At 40.8% G+C, this 27,184-nt stretch overlaps 1 protein-coding gene across 1 annotated transcript in view; it reads right to left on the bottom strand.

The window, feature by feature from the left end:
* Window positions 1-26,645, bottom strand: part of LOC115098073 (CDK5 regulatory subunit-associated protein 2-like) — a 37,524-nt gene extending 10,879 nt beyond the window's left edge. The window contains exons 1-4 of the mRNA XM_029614378.1: window positions 26,512-26,645; window positions 22,780-23,037; window positions 12,389-12,818; window positions 3,494-3,585 (exon numbers count right to left, since the gene is read on the bottom strand). Of these exons, the coding sequence (XP_029470238.1) occupies window positions 3,494-3,585; window positions 12,389-12,818; window positions 22,780-22,918 (661 nt within the window). The 5' untranslated portion in view covers window positions 22,919-23,037; window positions 26,512-26,645. The remainder of the gene's footprint in view (window positions 1-3,493; window positions 3,586-12,388; window positions 12,819-22,779; window positions 23,038-26,511) is intronic.
* Window positions 26,646-27,184: the final 539 nt, after the last annotated feature.

Below are 27,184 nucleotides of genomic sequence, written 5' to 3'. Positions count from 1 at the left end.
GTGTGCCAGTGTCAGTCAAAGCTTGTTGAAACTTTGACAGAAAAGTTTTCCGTACAGGGCTCCATCCTCGATGTCACCCATTTGTGAGGACTACCATCCTGCTTTGTCCTGTGAGAATACCTATTACAGGTAAGCAACTTGGCTTTCTCCAAGGAGAAGCAGGAACAAATGCAGCCAAACAGGTTGGGAACCCTAAGCTGAGTTGCATCAAAAATCTTTGTTTGCCTTATGAAGGGTAGGCAATCCAGCAATGTGCTGAAGGTGGGAGAGTTGAAGCTATTATTTGAAGAGATTATTTAGTACTGACTGCAAGAATGCTCTTCTAGACAGCAGTGATTAGCAAAGGTCGAACAGAAGACCATGTAGCTGCTTTGCATATCTCTCCAGTCAAGATTGAGCAGAGGAAGACTACTGAAGTTACAGTTACTTGAATCTGATGAACCTGGTCTTTATTGGGAAGATCTGTGCCCGATTCTTTATAACAAAAGGTAATAAAGGAAAAAACCAAGAGATTAATGTTTCCCTGGCTGTTTTGCCCTTGAATTCAGAGACATGAACAATTGGGAAGATTTTCTGAGAGGCCCTGTTGTGTCTAAGTCAAAAAAGGAGGGCTCTTCTATAGATCAATGAGTGGAGTTTGTTCTGCTTTATTGGCATGAAGTCTTGGAAAAAATATAGGAAGAACTATAAATTGGTTCACAGTAGAATTGGGAAACTACCTTTGGTATAAACTTAGAGTCAGTTCTTAATACTACTCTGTTTTTGAATATTTCAATATATGACTGGTTCACTACTAGAGCCTGGATTTCACTCACTCTATGAGCCAAAGTAACTGCAATCATAAAGAGAACGTTCCACATCAGTAATTTTGTCACTGGTTGGGAAGTCTTGAAAAAACTAGTTTCAAGTTCCTTTCCACTGGAGATTCTTTTATGAAAGGATAACAATTAAAACAACATTCAATAAATCTTGATACCAGGGGAGTGCAGGTTCACCTATGAGAAGGGGTACACTGCAACAGCACTAAGATGTACTTTGACAGAGTTAGATTTTAAAACTGACCCGGAAAGGTAACGTAGTAAATGATGGCAGAAAAAGAACCAAATGGTCCATCCAGTCTCCCCAGCAAGTTTATTTCTTTTAATTCTGTTAACATAGTAACTGCTGCTCTATGCAGGATACCCCCATACCTTCTGTCAAGGGTAATAACTGCTGCTCGTGCAAGCTGCTCCGATGCAGGTTACCCCCTTATCATTTTCATCCTTTAGTCACTTTTAGCTCTTTTGAATTCCACTACAGTTCTCATCTTAACCACCTCCATCGGGAGGGCATTCCATGCATCCACCATCTTTTCTGCAAAGAAATATCTTCTGACGTTGTTCCTGAGTCTACTTCTTTGGAGCCTTACACCATGACCCCTAAATTTCCCTCCATTGGAAATGCATCACTTATACCCTTCAAGGTGAAGAAGATATTGTGGAAGTATGGAAATTTTGCATTGAAAGGGATTCTGGTTTTGAGAATTACACCAAACAGAGAATCTTTTCCATTTAAAGTTGTAGGATTGTTTTGTAGATGGCTTCCTTGCTACAAATAAATATACTGCTTTGGTATCTGAGGACAAAGGCATGCCTTTTAACAACCCACTTTCAACATCCATGCTGTCAGTGCTACAGAATGGAGATTGGGGTGGAGAAAAAGTCCTTTATTATTTTGTCAGGAGACATGGGAATATTTAGAGGTGGATGGGCTGAGTTACGGTTAGTTTTTGATGCCACACAAACCATACTTGGCATGGCCAGAATGGAGCTATAAGGATAATTTTCTTTTTGTTCTTTTGCAACCTGATGATTGTGTTTTTGGCAATCGGAGGAATACAGAAGAAATTTGTATATTAGAGCCTCTGACCAGGATATCATGAATGCATCTGATGCTGTAGCATCCTGGGCTGGCCTCTTGGATTAATATAGGGGAAGTTTGAAATGGAAAGGAGCTGCAAAGAGATCCACTCTGGGAGTTCCCCACTCTTGGAAAGCCCTTGCTGTTTTCTGTCAGTGAAACTGGCTCTCTGGTATGCATCATCAATAGAAGGCTACCTCTTGTTTTAGTAGGGCAAGTTTTCTCTGACAACTGAATGTGGGTAAAGGAACAATTTGGAAATTTAGCCCACAGCCCTTGGAAATAATGTTGAGGAGCCATCTGTCCATGGTGATTAGGGTCCAACAGTGATAGAAAAAATGTAGCCTTCACCCCACTGGAAGGCAATTATGTGATGATAGAGTACAATCAAAAACTAGGTGTTGAGTTTTGAGTGGACTGCTGTACAGATTTTAGTTGAGGCTTTTCTATGTTATATGGCCTGCTCTGCAACTGTTAAAGTGGTTGCTGTTGAGGGTAAAGGTTTTGGAACCGTTGTCTTTGATATGGGTAAGGTATGTATCATCAACAAAAGTAGTAAAATTGTTTTCAGTATTATTGATATGGTTAGGGCAATTAGTGTAGCTGGGAATAAAAAAGGTTTGGATAAGATTTTGGAGGAGAAATCCATTAACTATTATTCAAGTTGACTTAAGGAATAGCCATCTCTATTACTGGCATTAGTAGCATGGGATCTACCTAATATTTGGGTACTTGCCAGGTACTTGTATAACCTGAATTGGCCACTGTTGGAAAGAGGATGCTGGGCTTTATGGGCCCTTGGTCTGACCCAGTATGGCAACTTATGTTCTTTGTGTAGAAACTGGATGGATGTGCAGTTCTAATGGTCAGATTTTGTAATGATATGCAATGCTCTTTTATAGGCCTGATCATATCCCTTATGTCCAAATAAACTGTTATCTGTGCAAGGGATATCAACCAACTTATCAAGTACATCTTCTCTCAAACCAGAAGCTCTGAGCCATGCCAGCCTTCTGGAAGCTATAGCTATAGCTGAGCATCTGAAAGCTGTGTCAAAGTTTTCTAGATAGACTTTATGAGATGCTTGAAGCATTCATTTACATCCGGTCATGGAGTGTGAGCTCGGAGGCTGTGGCGTGGATGACACAACCCAACAGGTGGACAGGCTGGGCCCACACTGACAAAAGGCGGACTCGCTCAAGGAGGGATGGATTCTGAGCTTTACCTGTACTAAAACCTTTCCCTGTAGGTTGAGTCCTTGGGTTCCAAGAGCAGACAGGACTTAGGTGAGGGTCTTGTAGAGAGCAGTCAGGCAGAGTCAGGAAGCAGGCCAAGTTCAGGGTAGGCACTGATCAAGCGGCTTTGGAATCCAGTCAGAGGTCAGGCAACATCAATATTCAAGAAGGGGGTCAGGCACAAGAGATCAAGTCTGGGGGAGAGCAGGAAGGCAAGAAGTGGGAGGGAATAACAGGTCTGGAGCAAGGCAAGGCAAAGCAGGAACAAGGCAAGCCAAGGATAAGGAACTAGAACAAGGCAAGGCAGACAAGGAGCAGATCAAGAAACATGCAAGGAGTAGTGGGCTAGGCAGGATGACCTGTTGCTGAGGCGGTGAGCTGCTCTGCTGGCGGCGCTTCAATGATGAAAAGAAAACAAATCACCGCTAAGGACTGTTTAACTGCAGTTATGCTAAAGGGACACCCAAAAAAAAGACAGGCAGAAAATAGATCACTATTTCAAAATCTCAATAGTTTATTAATACTTTATTGTAGAAACCCAGTATTAATTATTCATACTAAAACTCTTTTCCTTAATATTGTAAATCTAATATAAGCCTCAACAATGCTAAAAATTCTCCCACCAATACAAAAATAGGACTAACATGTATACCACAAACACATACATAAAAAAACAGTCATACAAACATCTATCCCACAAAAAAAAAGGGAACAAAAAAAAATCTAAAAAAAAAAAACGCTACAAAAAAAATCTATATAAACATACACAGCATAAATGAAGCTAAAATGAAGCCAAACATGGACCTTTAAGAACTGGTGGCATGCCACACATGTGTGCCTAAATGGGGGCCTGGAAAAGGCAGGAAGCATGGTGGCATCCATGGAGAGCAGCGTCGAGGTGAATGTGGCCGGTCACAGGACCGTCTCACAGCCAGCCAAAAGTAACAGTACCCCCCCTTTCTGATTCCCCTGGGTTTGAGCTTATAGGGAAAACGGCAATGATACTCTCAGGTGAGATGAGGGGCCTGGATGTTGGATGCAGGTTGCTATGTATTTTCTTCTGGGCTGAAATCCTTTCAAGAAATAAGGATGTGCAATTTGCCTCTGATGCGTTTGGAGTTTAGGATGGCTTCTATCTTGTACTCCATGTCTTCTTCAGTAATAACGTTGGTACATTCTGGGATGGAGAGGGATGGCCAAGACAGGAGTAAGGGTTTGAGCAAAGACACGTGGAATGTATTATGGATCTTGAGCATGAGAGGAAGCATGAGTTGTTAGTTGATGGGTCCTATTTGTTTCAGGACTGTAAAGGGTCCAATCAATTTGGATGAGAATTTCATGGACATAGTCTTTAAACAAAGATTGCGGGTGCTCAACCACACCTTGTAACCCAGCTCAAAGCATGGTACTGGGTGGTGGTTTTTGTCCGCTTGTCTTTTGTATTTCTCTGTTGTTTGGATCAAGACTTGTTGAGTCTTCTGTCAAATTTCTGCAAATGTCTGGCTCACAGCATTAGCCGAGGGATAACGGATGGCCAAAGGAACAGGCAGAGAGGGACATGGGATGTCGGCTGTACACAATTTTAAATGGTGGAAAGCCAGCAAACTCTCCAGTGTGGTTATTGTGTAAAAATTCTGTCCAGGATAAAAGACACGTCCAATTGCACTGTCATTTGTTCACGTAAGTTCATAGAAAACCCTTAAGGGTTTGATCGGTCTTCTCAGTTTGCCCATTGGTTTGTGGATGGTAAGCTGAGAAGAAGTCCAAAGAAACTTTGAACTTCCGGCAGAGGTTCCTCCAGAATTGGGCAGTGAATTATGTTCCATGGTCCGAGAAAATTTGTTCAGGTAAACCGTGAAGCGGGAATACATATTGGAAAAAAAGCTATTCATTAATCATTGGCATGAAGATTCAAGGGAAATGCAAACATTTAAACACACAAACTTTTCCTATTAAATTGTTTTGCATATTTTAAATCACAGCCATCATTCTAGGCATTTCTGGTCAGAGACCTTCCTTGCCTTATGCGTAATCATATGGCATGATGTAAGTCATTTTTTATATTTTTTTGATGCAAATAAAAGTTATCTTGAATATTTGGAATCCAACTGTACCAGTAATGCCTAGTATGATGGGTGTGAGTTAAAATATGCAAAAATGTTTTAAGGGGAAAAAGAGTTGTTCCAGCTCCTGGGTCAAAGGGAGACCCAGGAAGAGGGACAAAGTGGGCCATTTTAGAAAACTGGTCCACCACCAAAACACTGCACCCATTGGAGCAAAGGAGGTCTGTAATAAAGTCTATGGCGAGATGAGACCAAGGTTTCTCAGAAACTGGCAAAGGCTGCAATAATCCCCATGGATGGGTGTGAAAGGGCTTATTAGCCACGCAGTTGGGCAAGATCTATGTAACATTGCACATCATGCTTCGATTTAGGTCACCAGCAATGATGAGAGAATAATTCTAAGGTCTTTTTGACGCCGGGGTTACCTGCAAGAAAAATGTCATGTGTCTAATGTGATGCTTCGGGACGATGGTCTTCCCAGGAGGCATGGGGAAGGTTGCAGCTGCGAGAATTTTTGCCGAGTCGAAAATGTGATGGGGTGGTTCTTGCACATCCTCTGCTTCAAAGGTTTGAGAGTATCAGTATGTTATATTTTCTGCTGGCTGATACTTGAGTTCAACTCAAATGGTTGAAGAAAAGAGACCAGCAGGCTTACCTTGGATTTAGGTATTGTGCCTGTTGGTAAGGCAGTTTTTTGTGCTCGGTGTACATGGTGACCAGATAAATGGCTCCTTCTAACAAATGGTGCCATTCCTCCAGAATGAGCTTAACAGCCAGGAGCTCCCTCTCCACTGGAATAAACGACTTTGAATAAAAGAAGCATGATATGAGAGTTCCTTTATCATTATTCTGAGAGAGGATAGGCCCTACCCCAATGGCAGAGGCAACTACCTCAACATCAGGGGATTAGGATGCTGGAGCCATGAGGCTTCTAGAAGGCTGCTGTTACGTTAGTGGCTCATGGGTAGGCCCTATGGGCCATGTCACTCACCGGACACCAGGCAGACAACTCCTCTTTTCATGGCAGGATGCCGCCATCAGTGCTCTGATGCGCCTCTAGGCGCGCACGTGTAATTTAAAGGGCCTGTGGCAGGAAACTGCCAACGGTACCCACTGATGACCTCATTTCTATTTAATTTATTAAAACTTTATAAACAACTTGTAAAACACATTATCCAGGCGGTAATACAACATTTAAAACAATCATAAATTTCAAATAGTAACATAAAATAAAGAACAGAAATAGAAATAATCCAGTAATACACAATCAAATTAGAAAACAAACAAAATAAACATTCAACATATTAACAGCAATAAATTATCACCAAACAGACCAATCACTCTGCAAGATATCTTAAGTATTGTCAAATACCTTACTAAAAAACCAGGCCTTAACTGCTTTCCTAAAATTTAGATAGTCAGAGATAGAACGAATGTCAAATGGTGGAGTTCCATAGAAAAGGTGCTTGATAACTAAATAACCTAATCACCTCAGTCCTATAAAAAGCCTTCCAGGACCTGCTATCTTCAACTCAGCAACGGGCAACTACCTTGTTGTGTGAGTTGCTGCATCTGTTCCAGGTCCTGCCTGCCTTGTCTTTCCAGTTTCTGCTTGCGTCGTCTCTCCAGCCCAGCCTGTCTCTTCTCTAATCTGCTCCCATCTTTACTTCCTCACCTCTCTTCGATCTGACTCCTGGTCTTGACCCCTGCTTGGATTTTGACCACTCTAGTCTTCCACCTGTCGCTGACCTCAGCCTGAACACTGACTACTCTTATTTGCTGCCAGCCTCTGACACAAGAGCTTGACTCTGGACCTTCACTGTAGCCATCCTCTAAGAGACTCTCGCCTAAGACCTGCTAGCCCCTGGAACCCGAGGGCTCAAACTAAGGGGGAAGGGGCTGGTATAGGTGAAGCTCCTGATCATTTTCTTCCTCGTCCAGTTCCACCAGCTACAGGGCCCTCCCTGTAGGCTGAGCAAACTCCACCACAGCAACAAGAGTCCACGAATCTTACAGTCTTGTTTTCAGGCAATCCCTGGACAGACCCAAAGAGTACAAGAGCAACAAGGCGTGCTGAACCAAGTGACAGCGGTCCTGGAGAAGTTTGCACACTGCATGGATTCCCTGATGTCATCTCCTGCTGTGTCTCCCGTGGACCTGACTCCAACCAATGCCGCTGGTGCCTCAAGGTCCATACCGCAACTTCCAGCACCACCATGCTACATGGATGACCCCAAGGAGTGTTGTGGCCTCATTAACTAGTGCTGTATGCACTTTGAGTGGCAGTCCAGTCTCTTTCCCACCGACTGTAAAAGGTCACATATATTCTCTCCTTGTTTGGTGGTACTGCGCTAGCCTGGGCCTCTCCCATATGAGAGAGCGAGGATCTGATCCTTCAAAGCCTTCCTGACTTTCTCCAACAATTTCATGTAGTCTTGATGAACTTGGCCGTATCTCCTCTCTGGCTGCTGACTTATTCTGGATTCGCCAAGGATCCCGAACTGTAGGAGAATATGCAATCGATTTCCATACCCTGGCTTCGGAGCTCCACTGGGGAGAAGATAGCCTTAAGGCCACATTCCTACAGGGCCTCTCTAGTCGCATCAAGGATGAATTGACTGGCCGAGACGTACCACCTCCTTCTCTGGACATTCTGATCTCTTTGGATGGTCACATCGATCACCCTTTTCAGGAACTGACTGGGAGAATAAAATAAATCGGCGGCGGACCTCCTTGGCCCCTAGATTTCAACATCCTTGGACTCCGGCTCCAGCCCCAGACCTATGGATCTCTGAGGAACCCATGCAACTGGATAGAAGCAGGCTTTCCCCAGAAGACAAACTTCTCTGGAGACAGTTGGGCCTGGGTTTATACTGTGCAGGCAAGGGGCACATGATATCCCATTACCCCTAGAAGCAGGGAAACCTGCATGGCTAGGGTTGACCAGGCAGATAACCCTAGGTAGGATTGCTTCCCCCCCCAACTCCTGGTTCCAGTCTCAATCTCCACTGCACAGGGACAAATCCACACAGAGGCTTTTCTAGACTCTGGAGGAAACTTTATAGATCAGGCCTTGGTCCACCAGCATCAGATACTGACTGTCCTCCTGAAGCAACCAGTGGCCATTTCCTTTTTGTTTCCAGAGAGCCACTTCATGGACACGTGGCCGTCTGAACGACGGTATATAAGAATTACGTAAACAACGATTTCTGTATCTCTTTGCACCAGTTTACAACATTCAGAGACTTTTCACGTAATCTCTCAGGCAGTGAACCTCATTATCCTGGGCCTGCCCTGGCTTCAGCAGCATCAGCCAACAATTAATTGGTCTTCCCTGGAATTGGCCCAGTGGGTCCTTCTTGCTCCACTACCTGTCTTGCCTTGGTACAACCAGCAGTCTGCTTGACCCTCGCGGCTGCCCTACCAGGGGCTGCTTCTCCATTATGCCAAATATGTGGATGTCTTCTCTAAACAGCGTGCGGAGACACTACCACCACATTGTTCCTTCGACTATGGCATCGACCTCCTTCCAGACAAGGTACCTCCACAAGGGAAGGTATTCCCGCTATCACCACCAGAAACCAAGACCATGAACAAATATATCAAGGAAAACCTCTCAAGGGGTTTTTATTTGGCCCTCCTCTTCTCCCTCAGAAGCGGGTTTCTTTTTTGTGCTCCTAAAGGATAGGACTCTCCAACCCTGTACTGATTACAGAGGCTTCAACGCCATTCTAAAAAAAAAAAAAAAAAGATAAAAAAAATAAATGTTACCCACTACCCCCCTCAGAGCTATTCGACTGTCTGCAACCTGCCAAAAGTTTCACAAAGTTGGATCTAAGGGAAGCTTACAATCTCATTTACATCAAAAACAGGAAGACGAGTGGGAAAACCGCATTCAATACCTAGGACGGGCACTATGAGTACTTAGTCATGCCTTCTGGACTCTGCAATGCCCCAGCTGTATTTCAAAATATGGTGAATGAGATCTTTCGTAACCACCTGTATTCCTCCGTAGTAGTCTACTTGGATGATATCCTTATCTACTCACAATCGCTGGCCTCCCATCGAAAACACTTGAAACAGGTTCTCCAATGTCTACAAAATCATCACCTATATGCAAAACTCAAGAAATTTGTCTTTGAAAAAGAGCAACTCCACTTCTTTGGCTACATCATCTCTCAGGCAGCTTTCTGATGGAGCTCGCTAAAGAGAAAGCTATCGTAGACTGTCCACAGCCAGTCAGTCTTTGTGCCTTGCAATGATTTTTAGGATTTGGAAACTAATATCATCAATTCATTCCAGGATACTCAACCCTCGCATCTCCACTCACCGCCCAGACCAGAAAAGGCGCTGACACCAGGTGTTGGTCTCTGGAAGCTTTATTCTCAAGAGATTTGCTTGTGACATCCAGATCCAAATTGTCCCTTCATGCTAGAGATAGATGCCTCGACTTTAGGGATTGGGGCTTTCCTCAGTCTACATAATGCCGAAGTGACCCTCTTGCCATACTCTTTCTCCAGAAATTTTTCCCCGGCCGAGAGAAATTACACAACTGGGGATCGTGAAATCCTGGCAGTGAAATTGGCATTAGAAGAATGGTAATACCTCCTAGAGGGTTTCAAGCATCGGATCATGATCTACACAGATTACAAAAATCTCGAGTACCTTCAGCAAGCTCGACAACTCAACCCTAAGTAGGCTCACTAGTCCCTTTTCTTCTGTTGGTTCGATTTTGAACTTCGCTACCAACTAGCCGCCAAGAATCAGAGGACAAATGCACTCTCGTGCTTTAACAGATTATGTCACAGATCCTCCTTGACATATCATTGATCCTATATGAATTATTTCTTCTGCAACCATGTCCCGGAAAAACGGTAGTACCTAAAAGGTTTCAGGAAAAAGTGTTAAGATGGGCCCACAGCTCTCACCTAGCTGGACATCCCGGAGGAACCCGCACCCTCAAATTGATCCTGGTGGCCACAGGTAAAAACGTATTCTTGTCCTGCTTGTGCGCAGCATAAACCTGTTCATGTCCGACTCTAGGGGTTGCTACAGCCATTGCCAGCCCCCAGGCAACCCTAGACCCACCTCTCCACAGAATTCATTGTGCACCTCCCTCTTTCATACGGCTTCACTACAATATGGGTTGTAGTGGACAGATTTTACAAAATGGCCCATTTCGTGCCACTCCACAAACTACCTTCAGCTCCTGAATTAGCACTCCTGTTTGTCCAACATGTTTTCAGATTGCATGGACTACCCTCTCACATTCTATTGGCTAGGACTCTGCCAAAAACTTGGTATTACTCTTGACTTTACTACGGCTTACCATCCCCAAGGCAAGGGGCAGACAAAGAGAATTAACCAGGTCCTCAAGACCTTCATGAGATTATAAGTTAATCAGAGGCAAGATGACTGGGCCACCCTATCATGAGTGGAATCTTCATATAACTCCCAAGTAAGCAGCACAACAGGCACATTCCCATTTCAAATAGTCTATGGCAAAAAGCCATAAGTTCCTATACCATTTCCTCTTACCATGACCTGTCCTGCAGAACAACTTACCACAGAGGAACGCTGAGACCTGTGGGTACAAATGAATCAACTTATATCCAAGGTAGCAACTCAGGCCAAGAAACACGCAGATGTCAAATGCAGGCTTGCTTCGCAGTTCCAAATAGGGAACCTAGAATGGTTGAGCACAAGGCATCTCTGCCTCCATATCCCTTCTCTTCCTTTGGCAACGTTTCATCAGTTTTTTCCCCATTCTGCACCAAAGGGGATCAGTGATCTTCAACACTCAAACTGCCTACCACCTTAAGAGTTCCACGTATCTCGGCTGAAACCTGGCCTTCTCAGCAACTTCCCAAACTTACAGAAGTCTCTTCTGAAGAAGACACACAGTTCAAAGCTCAGGTGATTTTGGACTCTCGCAGATGTCAAAACAGATTAGAATACCTCATTTCCTGGAAACATTACGGACCACAGGAGAATTCCTGGGAGCCAGCAGCCAACATCTTCTGTTAAAAGAATTTCACCAGCAACTTCCTCTGAAACCAAAGCATCAGAACTTGAGGAGGGGACCTAAGAAAGGGGGGGGGGGGGGGGGGTACTGTTACGTTTCGCAGCTAGGCCCCACGAGCTGCATCACTCACTCAATACCAGGCAGCCAACTCCTCTCTTCACGGCAGGAGGCCTCCATCACTGTGCTGAATTATGTGCAATTTAAAGGGCCAGCGGCAGGAAACTGCTATTGGCACCTGCTGATGTCCTCATTACCTCAGCCCTATAAAGGGCCTTCCAGGACCTCCTATTGTCACCTCGCAACGAGTTGACAACCTTGTAGTGTGAGCTGCGGAAGAGGAATGGAAGGCTCATCTGCATACTGTTCCCAGCAGCCCTCGGGAGAGCACTCCAGAGGTCTCAGCGAGTGATCAAGGCTTCAAACTCCATAGCTCCAGTTTCCAGAGGCCCTGCACCCCTTGCAGCAGAAGAAGATTGGAAGGCTTATCTGTGTACCATTCCCAGGAGCCCATGGGAGAAGACTCCAGAAGTCACAGTGAGTGATCCTGGCTTTGAACTCCACAGCCCCAGCTTCCTGAGGCCCCACACACCTTGTAGCAAGAGGACCAGAAGACTCATCTTTCATACTGTTTATCATCAGATATGATCACCCTTAGGTCACTTTCCTACATAGTAGATATCAGTATCTCACTCCACATCATATACTGTTCCCTTGGATTTCTGCACCTCAAATGCATGGCTATGGACTTTTCTCTTTAAAACTTACTTGCCAAGCACTTGACCACCCCTCAAGTTTTCTGAAATCGCTTCTCATTCTTTTATTCCTTCAATAGGGAAGAGGAAGGATTAGGGTGTCTACTCTGTAGTAGATCTTAGTGCTATCTACAACAAAAAAGCCTCTCTTACTATTTCTTAACAATTTCGCTCATGATGATGTTACAAAGAACCAGATGCATTTAATTGCTAATCTTTGGAGTAAACTCCATTTACCATTCTACTCTGTTGTCTATCACTCAATTTTCAATCCAGTCCACCTCTTTGCAGCTCCTTGCCAGACTATCTCTTATATGAGACAGTATCAAAATCTTTACTAAAATTCAAATATACCACATACAGAATCAGCATAATAAAACACTTCCTTACAAGATATAAATAAACAATTCTCACCTTGATGGTGTCATTATCTTTAGTTTCCTTTGTAGACTGTTTTCATGATCTAGGAGTTTTATGCTTATTGCTTTCTCTTTTTGGAGTTCAGACTTGAGTTGCATTCTTTGCTGCTTTAGGAACTTGACTCTTTTTACTTCAGTTGCATTAGAAGAATAAAGACTTGTTTCTTGGCCCTGATCATCAATATTTTCCTTCAGATTAGTTTTTAAAACATCTTCTCCTACAGGAATTTTCAAATTAATCAGAACTGAGTTAAATGAATCATCAGATGGTATTACTCTGTTATCAGTTTGCAATAAGGAAAATAAATGTTGGTATTTTTCAAGCTGAATCTCCATGTCTTTTACTCTCTGTTTCAATTCTTCAGGGTCATCTAGTACATTTTCTGAATTGTGTCCGTCTGGCTCCTGCTTATCAACTCCAAATCCTATGGAAAAAAATTAAATCAACATTTCTTGGTTTGTATTTACATAAATTATATTAACAAACAGTAATGTGGGAAAAAGAATATAACCTTCAAAGAGAGTAAGGTTGAGGAAAGGTGAAAACTCTATTAAGTTCAAACTTCTTGAGCTTTCCCTTTGATGGTAGTGTTTTCCAATGCTTTTATAACAGCTAAGGGGGAAATCTACAGAAAGTCTGTGTAGTTGCAAAATTACATGGGTGGTTTTCCTCTGAAAATTGTCTACTGGTACAAACTACTCATGGACTTTGCATCTGCTTTTTACATGGGAACATTTTGCTAGAAAACAATACAGATGGATTTGAAAATCAAAGCTGTTTCTTCACCCTGCACTCACCCAATCCAGTGAAATCCTCCTCTCAATATGGTTAAAAATACACTCTTGGTAGAAGCCGATGCACATTTTTAGCAAGACAGTCAGGGCAATTTTTTAGAAAGGCTAACTTACTTGGGTAGACTGTTATTTATTTAGATAAATGATTTTGAAAATTGCCTTAAAACACAACATATCCCTTAATCCACACTTAAAATTGAAGTGGATTATACCTTACTCCTTTGAACTTTCAGTTCAACTGCCCCAACTGGATTTATGGTTCCATGTGCCTTCATTTGTAGATACCAAGGATTCCTTCCTCATTTTAATTCTCTTCTCATTTAACCCAACCTCTGCAACAGCAGTCCTATAGCTGAAAGCCAAAGACTCTGGTTTTCTTTGCTGCACAGTACATGTGCTTTTCAAAATTAGTGGGTGTTACATTTGAGCATTGGCTGTGACTCCCTCCCTCCATAGGGCCATGAATACTGCTTCAATAGCATCTCTAACCTTACTTACCAAAAGGAGCAGGAGCCAAGCTTTGATATATACTATTTTTCTCCTCCAAGAACTCATTCTATCTTATTTTCATGGGGCCTTCCAGTGAAGAAAGTCATCATAATGCAAAGTTCAGGATGATGCATTTAAAACTGACAGACAACAGAATAGCCAAGTTTGGAGATCCAAGATGGTGGTAATTCAGCAGTAACCATCACACATGGTTAGATGCCTACCCTCAATTTTTTCTCCTTTACTCATAGTTAAAAGGAACATGATTGCCAGGATGTTTCTTTCAAAGCCTTCAGTGCCTCTCCTAGGCCCATAGATCAGGTCTGGGCTTGGGATCATAGAAGTTCTCTGGATGTTTCCTTGTCAAGAATGGCTTCAATTGTGATGTTTTCTTGAGCCCAGAGCTCAACTATCCCTCTTCCTCCCTTCCATGCTAAGCTGTGTGATGATCACTGTACAACTTGCAGTGTTAGATCCACTGGAAACAGTATTAGAGACCACATTAATCAGAGGGGAGGATTCAGCTATTGTGGTCATGAGTGGGTAGAAGTAGAAGCTGTAAAGAGATGTGGCTGGAAGACAGTACCAAAACCCAGGGAATCTTGAGCCATCAATGAAGAGACTGGCTGCTGGGACCGGAGTACCTCAGTTTATTTTATTTATTTATTTAAATCTTTTTCTATACCGTCGTTAAGGTGGGTACCGTCACAACGGTTTACAGTAAGGCACAAAAAGTAATGCTATTAAAATCTATCAGTTTACACAGGTGCCATAAGGTTCGGTAACATAGTTTTTAATCAATGTTAGTTGTTAAATGAGTGTGAACACTATCATGTCCAGGTCAATTCTAAAGCAGTTTTGAGTCTAGGACTCATTCTATAAATGTAACTTATCCTTTAGTGATGAATTCTATTAAAAACTACACCCTTAGTGATTACTGTTTATGTGGGTGTTTATTGTTTGTACCTTGCATTTCCCTGGTTTCTATTCTCCTCTTTTTGAAAGGCTTATTTAAATAGCCAAGTTTTTAGAATTTTTTCTAATTGTTTTGTTTTCTCTTTGTAGTCTTAATTCCAAGGGCATGGAGTTCCATAGTATGGGTCCCGCTAAGGATAACGCCCTTTCTCTTACCTGGGTTAGTCTTGCTGTTTTGACTGATGGAATAGTTAGAAGTGCTTTGTTGGCTGATCTTAGATTTCTGTTGGGGATGTGTACGCGAAGGGCTGTGTTAAGCCAGTCTGCGTTTCCTAAGAGGAAAGAGGGTAGTGAAGAAATCTCTCTAGAGTTGATGTGGTTGTGAGTGATCTGAATGGTTTTTCATTTCCATTTTGGTCTCACTAAAACTGAACGGAACAGCATATTAAGGAGACCTAAGAACATCATGTTAAAGAAATATAGACTGCGATCATCAACCCTGAACTGTCTATTTCAAGATGCATGAGTGAACTTTTTAATATGGTTTCTGAGCTTAAATCCAACTCCTAGAGTCAATAACTTATTACATTTTCTTCTGGAGTCTTTAGATCAGGTTTCTGCTCCCCAAAGGAGAAATTACTACTTACCTGATAATTTCTTTTCTCTAAGGAAGGCAGGCCATCCATGAATGGGTTTTGCACCTCTATCAGCAGATAGAGACAGAGTAAAGCTAATGCCATAGACATATAGCCCTGCCCCAACATCAGCCCACCAGTATTCTTTGGAAAAGTCAAACTGTGGACAAACTGATTGGACTTGAACATGACTATTAACAGTCAACCACTCAAGGTTCCAACCAATTTGGAACACTGAGCATAGGTAAAATAATTAACATTCACTGAACTTAGGGGCTGGTTATAACACGTACCAGTCCTTCAACAAATAAAAAGGAACAACACTCTGTGTTGACTGCATATAAGGACGAACTAAAAGGCAAGTCAGTAGCCGAGGGAGGGTTGTGGATTGGCCTGCCTTTCTTAGAGAATAGCAAATTATCATGTAAGTAGTAATATGTCCTTCCTCTGAGCTCAGGCAGGCCAAGCCACTCAAGTGGGATGTACCAAAGCTATTTCCAAACAGGGCAAGAGGCTGCCCGTGGTCCCATAAACACCGCACATGTGAAGGAGGTGTCCTTGTGAGCCCGAATGTCCAAGCAGCAATACTTGGAGAAAGTGTGTAAGGAAGACCATGTCTCTGATCGGCAATCCTCAACAGGAGACAGCAACCGAAGCTCTGTCCACGATTCTGCCAGAGCCCCAGTGGAAAGTGTCCTACCCTGTTTAGGCAATGGAACCTCATCATCGACATAGCTGGATGAGATGAGTTCTCTTACCTAATGGGCTATAGTCATCTTCGTCGCCAGTTAACCTTTTTATCAATATTCCATCACAGAGCACAAATAGTCGCTCAGACTAATTGAAGGAATTAGTAATATTCCAGTACCGCATCCAATGTTGACATTCAAGGCACACAACAGATGATGTTAGCGCCCATCTCTATCCCTGTCCTGTATGAGCAGGGATCTAAACTAATTCAAATGAAACTCTGAGAACACTTTTGGCAAAAAGAAAAGGTACCATCCTAATCTGTACCACCTCCAGAGTCACTGCTCATGGCAAGAAAGAGCCTGCAGCTCTGAAACTGGTTGTGCTAAACAGATAGCCAAGACACTCAAGACCAGACTAAGGTCCATAAGATGCACCGGTAGCCGCAAAGGAGGACATAAATGTCTGAGGTGATCATGTGATGCACTGAATACGATAGCAGCTCCCTGCTAGGGCTCCCGTTTGGCCTTTTCTATTATACTTTTTTTGATTAATATTACAGCCGCTGTCAGACTTGTCATCTAAAGAACTGCCTAAGAGATCTATTACCCGTATGTGGGTGGAAAAGGAAGATAAAAGGAAGAAATTATCTGAAAATCTGTAGTCAAGAAAGGATCTTGACAGCGACAGAGGATTCCTCATCAGAAGATGGTGAGTGCCTTGGTGCCCAATTCTTAATACAGAAGGAAACTCTCAAAAAGTATTTTGACACTTTTTTGGACAAATTAAACAAGAATACTGATGAAAAGCTGGACCGGGTAGTGGCGAACGTTGAAAGCTTAGTAGCCACTGTTTCGGAGCAGGATGAAAAAATATCACATATAGCTCAGCCTGTTAGTGATGTGGAAAAGGGTCTTACATATAATGCTAAAATAGATGTTTTGGAATGATGGCATAATCAGCTGGAAGTAAAAAGCTGGAAGTTAGTTGGTTTTGCTTATTTACTTAGATCAAGTGTTCTGATCTGTTCCAAGATTTGTTCCATGTAAACTGCCACCCGGCAGTAGTTATTACTGTTAACTGTGAACCGGAGTGAAATGTATTGTATACAGGAACTCCCGGTATATAAAAACCATAAATAAATAAATAAAATAAATAAAACAGAGGACATGGAGAATCGGAGCAGACGATATAACTTGAGAATAGTGAGATTACCAGAATTTAACGAAGGGTGGGATATGGTTCTTTTTTTTTTTTTTTTTTATCAACATGGATCCCAGAACTCTTGGCCTTAGACGTGATGAGGGGCGGTCTGAACATTGATCGAGCACACAGAATGCTTGCACACCACCTGGGCCCAATGGCCATCTTCGAACTATCATGTGGCTGCATTATTTTGCTGACAAACAGAATATTTTGGAAGCTGCTCATTTGAAGAAGGACCTGTTGTATCAATCCCATAAAATCTTTATTATTTCAAAATGTTTTGGTGGGTATTCAGAAGCAGCACATGGGCTTCTCTGCGGTGAATCAAGAACTGCGTCAGAAGGGCCTACCCTACGCCATGCTGTAACCTGCATGTCTCCCTGTATTTGTGGCCTGCAGATTCCATTTCTTTCAAATACCAGAGGTATCTTTATTTATGAAAAAAAGGAAACAATGCCGTGATTTCAGAACCAGAGTGAGTTTTGGACAATATAATAGTGGCTGCTGCAGTATTTGTCCTCACAGGAGTATCCCTTTGAGAGTGCTGTAATTTGTTGGATGCTGCTCGATAAAAATCCCTCATTCTTGGTTTTCTTTCCCTTTTGTTGCTCGTTTCAAAATGTTACAGATCTTCTTTTTGATTACTTTTTTGTTTTTGTGATCTTCGGCTTCACAGTACTTTTGATCCTGTATCTTTACAATATATTTCTTCCTTTTAACGATTTTTGTCATTTGGGACATTCAGACATTCTTTTGTGCAGTCTTTTTGGACTGAAAGATGTATCATCTTATTCTTTTTTTACCTATATTGTTTGGACTGGTCAAAGACTTGGCTTACAATTTTAATTTTTGTTTTCACCTTATTGGACAGACCTTGGTCATTTATTTCTGTTAATTTCATTAAACATAATTGGGTGGTAGATCCAGTTTCTATTTGGGACCTGGGTTCTTATTCTTTACAGTTTGTTATGTCTTTTTTGAAGCAGGATTTTCTTTTAGGTTTTGTGGGTTGGAGCAGTTATTCTGAGCTTAGTAATAGGTCTGTCTCAGTTCCGCATTGGAGGGTTTGTGGGTACTCTTATATTGCAGCCTGTAAGGCATGGTTTTGTATAACTTATGTTGGATCAGGCAAGAGAGGGACTTGGGTTTTGGTTTGGGTATTTTCTATGTGGGGAGGGTGGGGGAGGGAGACTTCTGGGGGATGGTTGGATTTATTGTTGTATCGGTTGTTCTGTTTCAAAGTTTTCAAAACTAACACAATATCTTGATAAATTTTGATAGTGTGGAAGAATGCAGGTGGTACATTTTGTATGGGCTATTGATTATAGGAATCTTTGTGAATTTATATTTTCTGTTTATTCTTTGATATTACATAATGGCCAAGAACATAAGAACATGCCATACTGGGTCAGACCAAGGGTCCATAAAGCCCAGCATCCTGTTTCCAACAGTGGCCAATCCATGCCATAAGAACCTGGCAAGAACCCAAAAACTAAGTCTAGTCCACGTTACCTTTGCTAGTAATAGCGGTGGTTATTATCCAAGTCAACTTAATTAATAGCAGGTAATGGACTTCTCCTCCAAGAACTTATCCAATCCTTTTTTAAATACAGCTATACTAACTGCACTAACCACATCTTCTGGCAACAAATTCCAGAGTTTAATTGTGCGTTGAATGAAAAAGAACTTTCTCCGATTAGTTTTAAATGTGCCACATGCTAACTTCATGGAGTGCCCCCTAGTCTTTCTATTATCCGAAAGAGTAAAAAACAGATTCACCGTTCTAGACCTCTCATGATTTTAAACACCTCTATCATATCCCCCCCTCAGCCGTCTCTTCTCCAAGCTGAAAAGTCCTAACCTCTTTAGTCTTTCCTCATAGGGGAGCTGTTCCATTCCCTTTATCATTTTGGTTGCCCTTTTCTGTACCTTCACCATCGCAACTATATCTTTTTTAAGATGCGGCAACCAGAATTGTACACAGTATTCAAGGTGCGGTCTCACCATGGAGCGATACAGAGGCATTATGACATTTTCCATTTTTATTCACCATTCCCTTTCTAATAATTCCCAACATTCTGTTTGCTTTTTTGACTGCCACAGCACACTGAAGCGACGATTTCAATGTGTTATCCACTATGATGCCTAGATCTCTTTCTTGGGTAGTAGCACCTAATATGGAACCTAACATTGTGTAACTATAGCATGGGTTATTTTTGCCTATATGCATCACCTTGCACTTGTCCACATTAAATTTCATCTGCCATTTTGATGTCCAATTTTCCAGCCTTACAAGGTCTTCCTGCAATTTATCACAATCTGCTTGTGATTTAACTACTCTGAACAATTTTGTATCATCTGCAAATTTGATTACCTCACTTGTCGTATTTCTTTCCAGATCATTTATAAATATATTGAAAAGTAAGGGTCCCAATACAGATCCCTGAGGCACTCCACTGCCCACACCCTTCCACTGAGAAAATTGTGCATTTAATCCTACTCTCTGTTTCCTGTCTTTTAGCCAGTTTGTAATCCAGAAAGGAAGGGAATGGTTAATAAAATGGAAAATGTCATAATGCCTCTGTATCGCTCCATGGTGAGACCACACTTTGAATACTGTGTACAATTCTGGTCGCCGCATCTCAAAAAAATATAGTTGCAATGGAGAAGGTACAGAAAAGGGCAACCAAAATGATAAAGGGGATGGAACAGCTCCCCTATGAGGAAACGCTGAAGAGGTTAGTGCTGTTCAGCTTGGAGAAGAGAGGGCTGAGGGGGAATATGATAGAGGTCTTTAAGATTATGATACGTCTTGAACGAGTAGATGCGAAGCGCTTATTTACACTGTCTGATAATAGAAGGACTAGGGGGCATTCCATAAAGTTAGCAAGTAGCACATACTAATGTAGGGTAGCTTTTTACTTTAAATCCTACTGTATGCGTGCATACTTTGTTCTTCAATCAACTAAATCACTCTTTTGTTTACATGTGGAGGCGTCAGAATATGTGGTAACCCTTTGCTTTAAATCCGGCATTCATTTCTATTTACTATGTTGTCCTAAGAACAAAAAACATCCTTTTTCTACATATCGAGGAATTTAGAATGTGTGGTAGCTCTTTATTTTAAATTATGTAGTCATCCATGCATAATATGGGGTTCTAAAAACTAAAACCCGCTTTTTCTTCATATACAGGAGTTAGGAATGTGGTAGCCCTTACCTTTAAATCCTACAGCCATCCGTGCATACTGATGTGTTCTAACAACTAAAGCACTCTTTTTCTATATATGGATGCCTTCAGAATATGTGGCACCCCTTTAATTTAAACCATACAGGCATCTCTACTTTCTTTGGAGTTTTGACAACAAACCGATTTTTTTTAAAATATGGAGACCTTCAGAATGTGTGGAAGCACACCCTTTTTATACATGTGGAGTACTTCAAAATGTGTAGTAGCCCTTTACTTTAAACCCTGCAGCCATCCCTGCATGCTATGGTGTTATAAAAAAAAAAACAAACCCTCCTTTTTCTACATACAGAGCACTTCAGAATGTTTGGTAGCCCTTTCTTTAAATTCTACAGTCATTCATGCATACTATGGAACAGCTCCCCTATGAGGAAAGGCTGAAGAGGTTAGGGCTGTTCAGCTTGGAGAAGAGATGGCTGAGGGGGGATATGATAGAGGTCTTTAAGATTATGAGAGGTTTTGAAAGAGTAGATGCGATCAGTTATTTACATTTTCAGATAATGGAAGGACTAGGGGGCAATTCCATGAAGTTAGCAAGTAGCACATTTAAGACTAATCTGAGAAAATTCTTTTCACTCACATCACAATTAAGCTCTGGAATTTGTTGCCAGAGGATGTGGTTAGTGCAGTTAGTGTTGCTGGGTTCAAAAAAGATTTTGATAAGTTCTTGGAGGAGAAGTCCATTAACTGCTATTAATCAAGTTACTTTAGGGAATAACCACTGCTATTAATTGCATCAGTAACATGGGATCTTCTTGGTGTTTGGGTACTTGCCAAGTTCTTGTGGCCTGGTTTGGCCTCTGTTGAAAAAAGGATGCTGGACTTGATTGACCCTTGGTCTGATCCAGCATGGCAATTTCTTATGTTTACCACAGCGTTCAGCTTCCTGCACTCTCTAGCCTCTCAGATAAATCTCTCCTTGCAGCTAAGTCCACGCCAGAAAACCAGCTACTGAACCAAGGCACTCGACTGAGGAAGGGCTCACCAGATATCACCTCAGGAGAACTTGACTGAGGGAAGGATCACAAGATATCACCTCAGAAGAAGCAGTGGGTGACCAATTCTTTTTCTCCTTTTTTTTTTTTTTAAAACAAGCAATCCCCAGTAGGGAGATGCACTCCACCATCTGCTTGAGACAGAGAATACTGGTGGGCTGATGTCAGAGCAGAGGTAAATATACTGTGATGTCAGCTTTGCTCCATTTCCATCTGCTGGCAGAGGTGCATAACCAATTGGTCATGGATTAACTTGTCTGAATGCTGAGAAATATATGTTTTTGGAAATTGCTTCAAGTACCCATAGAAGATATTAAGAAATGTAAATAAAGTAGCAGGTGCTTTTAGTATGTATACCACATGCCAATTAATTTTCAAAGAGAAACTATTTCAGTATTGTATTTTATTTTGATACATATCCTTTTTGATTTTACAATTTTAATACTAGTATGATGTTTTTACAATTGAAAACACATTTTTAATGTATAGTTATTTTATAATTGTTTTATTCTTTTGTACGCTGCCTAGAGTCATTTTTTAATTAGGTGACATAAATATGTCAATATAAATAAAAATAAATAAATACAAATTATGTGTAACTAAAGTATCCCTGACTGCAACTACGTGGGCTTAATTGAAAATTGCATCCTCCCACCCCACCCTCAGCTGTGGTCAGAAATAGGGTTCTGTAGAATAAATCAGAAGCCTTGGGGAACTCTGCCTGGTAGCAGAAGCTATTATTTATAAGTTTTCTTAAATCTCTTAATGTTTCTCTAGTGTATATGTTAAAGATATCTGCTACAGGCAAAAGTGAGGAGAAAATGATGATGCTATCCCATGGGAGAATGGATTTGACCTATATGCTGGAGAAATTTCTTGATAGAAGTTACCGAGACTTTAATTTTAGTTTTAGGCTTTAGTTTCAGGACCGTCTTGGACAAGAAAGCAGTACACGTGAGCAACCAGTACTCTAGTGAACTCAGACTTTTGCAGGTAGAAAGATCAGTACTGAATTTGAAACCATGACCCGAGAGCTCACTCCCAAGATTCTGATTTGGCTCTCAGGGATTGAAAGGAGTTTCTGGTAGCAGAAATTCAAATAATATGAAACACAAATTTAAGTTTGAAAATTAATTGACAGAAATCCTTAAAGAAATATTTAGTCAGCACTGTGAATACATCTACATCAGTAATCTGGGAGAGAATTTACAAAAAGCCTGCAGACATTTTTTTTTAGTTTTGTTCATTTTAAATAGGTAAGAATATCTAAAGCAAAACCTTAACTTAACCAACACAATACATTAAGCCCAAAAACAACTAGTCAATGTATTTGTCAATATGAGGTTTCATTTCTCGAGCCCCCTAGGTGGCCTAAAATTTGTTTCAGGATTGGACCTGCTTCTAATGTTACCTACCAGTCAGCAACTCCCTGTTAGTGTTGGAACGATCCTTTAGATTTTCAATCATTGATTCAGCCATATACAATTTATCCTTTAGATTTTCAATTACTGATTCAGCCAAATCCAACTTTTCTTGAAGCTGTTTATTTTGCATCTTACAGACTTTAAGTTCTTCCTGACACTCAGCTCTCTGTTGTAGGTTGGTATGTATGCCTTGTTTAATGGAAGATCTATATGATTTAATTGGAACAGGTATCCGTGATTTTTATGAATCTGCAAAACAAAAACGGAGTTGCTGCTACATTATACATTTTTCTAAAATAAATGTAAATTATTATAAAATTAATGCAAAATAAAACAAAACCAGGACAGAGACAAAATCATTACGATATCCCTCTTGTTTACCAGGGAAGAGGAATAGCCTAGTGGTTAGAGCAGTGGAGTATGAACCAGGAGACCAGGGTTCGAATCCTGCTGTTGCTCCTTGTAATCTTGGGCAAGTCACTTTACCCTCCATTGCCTCAGGTACAAAAACTTAGATTGTAAGCCCTCTGGGGATAGAGAAATACCTACAGTACCTGAATGTTGGTATATAAAAATAATAAATAAAATACATTTTATTTTACATCATTTGTATTCAACAATATTTTAAAGGCTCTTCCTATGGCAGGGGTGTCCAACTCTGGTCCTCAAGAGCCATAAACAGGCCAGGTTTTCAGGATATCCATAATGAATATGCATGAGATAGATTTGCATATAATGGAGACAGTGCATGTAAATCTATCTCATGCATAATCATTGTGAGTATCCTGAAAAACTGGCATCTTTGAGGCTCTCGAGAACTGAGATTGGCCATCCCTGTCCTTTGAGGTCATGTGAACCACACATTGGTGTGAGTACTGTTGTTTTATAAAAAATAATCTGTTAAAATTTGCTTTCCTGATTAAAACCCACAAAACTAAAAAGGACATGAAAGCTTATATATGCTGAAAGAGTGTAAACTCAAGTTATTTTCCTTAGGGTGAAACAAAATGTGGGAGCATTTCATGTTGCCAACTTTCCTTTTTTTGGTCCAGAAATTTGTACATAGTTATGTCAAATTTTGTTACAGGAATTTCTGTTTATTAAGTACATCATTAAGCATAGGGAGGATAACTTTCAAACAACTATGGCTTCCCGTAGTTTTACCACAGTATTTTATAATCTGCATGTATTATAAAATATGCGAATCTTTACACTGCACGAATACATATGCATTGAAAGCAAGTATTTCAATGCACTAAATGCATTTACTTTTCCTATTTTAAAAATATATGCGCGTGTATTTTACATGCAAAAATTAAGTGTGACTTACTCGCATAAATCGGTATATTTTAAACATGCATTTGTAAATGAATGCTCCAGTTTTAACAATTTACTCCCATCAATTCACCTAGTCTTTCTCCAAATCAAGACCCTCCTGGTACTTTAATCTGAACTCCCCCCAAGTTCATCTCGACTTCCCATCTGGCCAACAGGACACAATAAATGTTTAAAATTACTTAAAGCAAGATAATTAGGTGTAAAATTGGCAAATCTACATGCGTAATTGAATTTTAAAATAGCAACTTATACACATAAATTGGTCACACCCCACCTCATCTTTAGAATGCTCCCTTTTTACATGCGTACATGTGCGCGAAAGCAAGAGTACATGCTTATGTTTGAAGTTTATAAAATAGCATGTACGCGAGTAGATGCTAATTACATGCATGTATGCTAATTTTTGCGTATGCAAGTCTCTGAAAATTCATTCCAGAGAGTTTTTCCTTATAAGAAATTAGAAACAGAGTTAGCTGATGACCAACTGCAGTAATCAATGGCAAGGTAGCTTTAAAAATATTTGATGTCACCCATGACAAATGCTTTCAAAATACTCAATGGCATCACAATGTGCTCTGATCTGCCTGAGATTTAAACTGAACTGGCCTGTTTTCCTATAGGAAATAAAATGAAAAAGGAATTTGATATATTGGGAGCATAAGAAAAGCATGAGCAGGGAATCAATGGGCATGCTACTATTTATGACAGAAGATTGAATGAAACAGAACAGTTCAAAGGTGGGAGAGGGTGAACGGAACAGAAACTGACATGTTCATATAAAGCCTATGAGTAAACTATGTTAAAAATCAAGCCAAAAATTTCTGCAAGTTAATCTGCATAGCTCTGATATAAATAGGGTTTCTGCTTTTCAATGTAAACCAATAGAACCCAATAAAACATCCACAATATGAAAATCAAGTCAATTGGTTTAAATAGAAATATCTTTAATTGTGCAGTCATATCCCCCTACATGACAAAGAATGGAGTTGCCAGTCTGTTTCATTTGGGCTCAAATAAAGTGGAAAAAAGCAGCAGTGCCTCAAACTCCTTCTGTCTCATTGAACTGCATCCAGCACAATGGTGTCACATAGTGAAAGCAGCAGCTAGGGCTCAGGCTGCAAGGAAAGAGTGTGTTTGTGAGGACCTGCTGGACAGTTTTTACCCCCAGCTAGCAGAGGGCCTCAGTGAGCCTCTTATACCATCTGTCTAGTTCTCCCACTTCTATGGCCTGTACGTCCTGCTGGTGGCCATCTTATTCTTGCCTCTCAGTCTGTCTTGGTCTTACTTCGTGGCTTTATATTTGGTCCTACAGTTTTTGTTCCTGTTTTGTCCTAGATTTCTTTGCGTATCATGTGTTCTTGTTTGGTCCTGAAACAATTGACCATTTATTAACACTAGTACTAATACCCTCCCCACCCACGCAACCAAGACCATATAGAATTCACTAGACAATTCACTATACAATAGGGGAATAAGTGAGTCTACACATGAATCGTAAGTATTAAGAGTACTGAGGGAAATGTTACAAAGTATAGCATGAGATGGTCATTCCAGCCAATATCGAGCAGACTGTAAGATCCAGTGCACATAAGTGTACCCCTGTAAGCCCCACTGAAGTATTTTGTCATTATAGGGAACATACCGCCTAATAGTCACATAGGAATTGACCCTTTCAACCTCATGCTGGAATATCTCAGTGGGTCCATGCCTCCAGTTCCCAGGGTGTTAGGAAAGAGAATGCTATATACGCTAATTTTGATTTCTATTCCTGAAGCCTTCCCTGCAAGCCGCACACCCATGTTCTATTGCTGCTTCCGAGTACTGCATGCACCTCTCCCGTGTTCTCTGATTCTGTGTAAGAGGCGGGTCCCGGAGCTTTGGGCAAATAAGAGGCAGCAATAGAAGATGGCCAAACTGCCTGCAGGGAAGATGTCAGAAATAGAAAATAAAATTAGCGGTGGATGTCACAGAGACTCGGGTCACTAAGCTTTGAACTTGGGGCATGGGCCCCATGTACCCTGTGATAAGGTCACCACTAAGGAAGGCAAAAAAAGAGAAAAGAAACAAGAAAGGAAGGAGAAGGATGGTGTGGAAACCAAAGGAAAGAAAGGAAAATGTGGAAAGTCAGACAGGATTGAAGGAAATAGAAAGACAAAAGAAAGCAAAGGGAAGGCACGTTAAATATGGAAGAGGCAAAAGATACACTGTACATTTTAAAATTATTTTAACTCTCCAGATACAAGTTTAATGAGGAGCTAATGTGGTAAACTAAACCAGTTCAATTAAAACAGGTCTAAATACATGGCCAGGGATTTAATAATCTATTGAAAAGAAATATACTTGAATTATATTTACTGCGCAGATAAGATAATAAAACATACTTACTTTAAGTGTTAAACTTGCAGAGGAAAGAATATCCCTTTGTTCCGTTATCTTAACATCTTCAGAATGGTCCATTCCTACCTTTAACGTCAAAAGGTTTTCTTCCTTAGAGATGTGTTTTTCATTTTTACTTTCAGTTCTATTGAGGTTTTCTTCTATGTTTCCTATTTGTGTAGCTGCATCTTTCATTTCAGTTTTTACAAATACAGTTTCTCCATTCATCTTTAATCTTGTATTTCCTTTCACATCAAAAAGTGATTTTAGTGTATTTTCTTTTTGAAAACATTTTAACTCAGATTTTAATTCCATAACCAGGTTTCTAAGAGCCACTTCATTCATGTCCTGGATAACCTCATTGGAACATTCTTCTTTAGCTGTGTGCACATGACTTTTGGGCTCCTTTTGTTTTAATGGTTCCAATCTGTTATTTCCCAAAAAATAAAAGGTTATTATATATTAGAAAACATGACTGCATTACTTAATCCAAAGTGCTTTTCAAACCATATCTGAGGTTTTATAAATTCTAAAGCTGTAGTTTTATACCTGATGCACTGTTTTCAGAAACCATATAGGAATTTCTATTCAGATACCATAACATGATAACTAAACCTAAAAGGAGATCAGAAGTCTAACATATGTACCGTTTGTCACCTATCTCTATTCAAGAGTGAGCACC

Source organism: Rhinatrema bivittatum, chromosome 8 (assembly GCF_901001135.1).
Source record: "Rhinatrema bivittatum chromosome 8, aRhiBiv1.1, whole genome shotgun sequence".
NCBI lineage: Eukaryota > Metazoa > Chordata > Amphibia > Gymnophiona > Rhinatrematidae > Rhinatrema > Rhinatrema bivittatum.
This window is presented reverse-complemented; position numbering and strand designations above follow the sequence as displayed.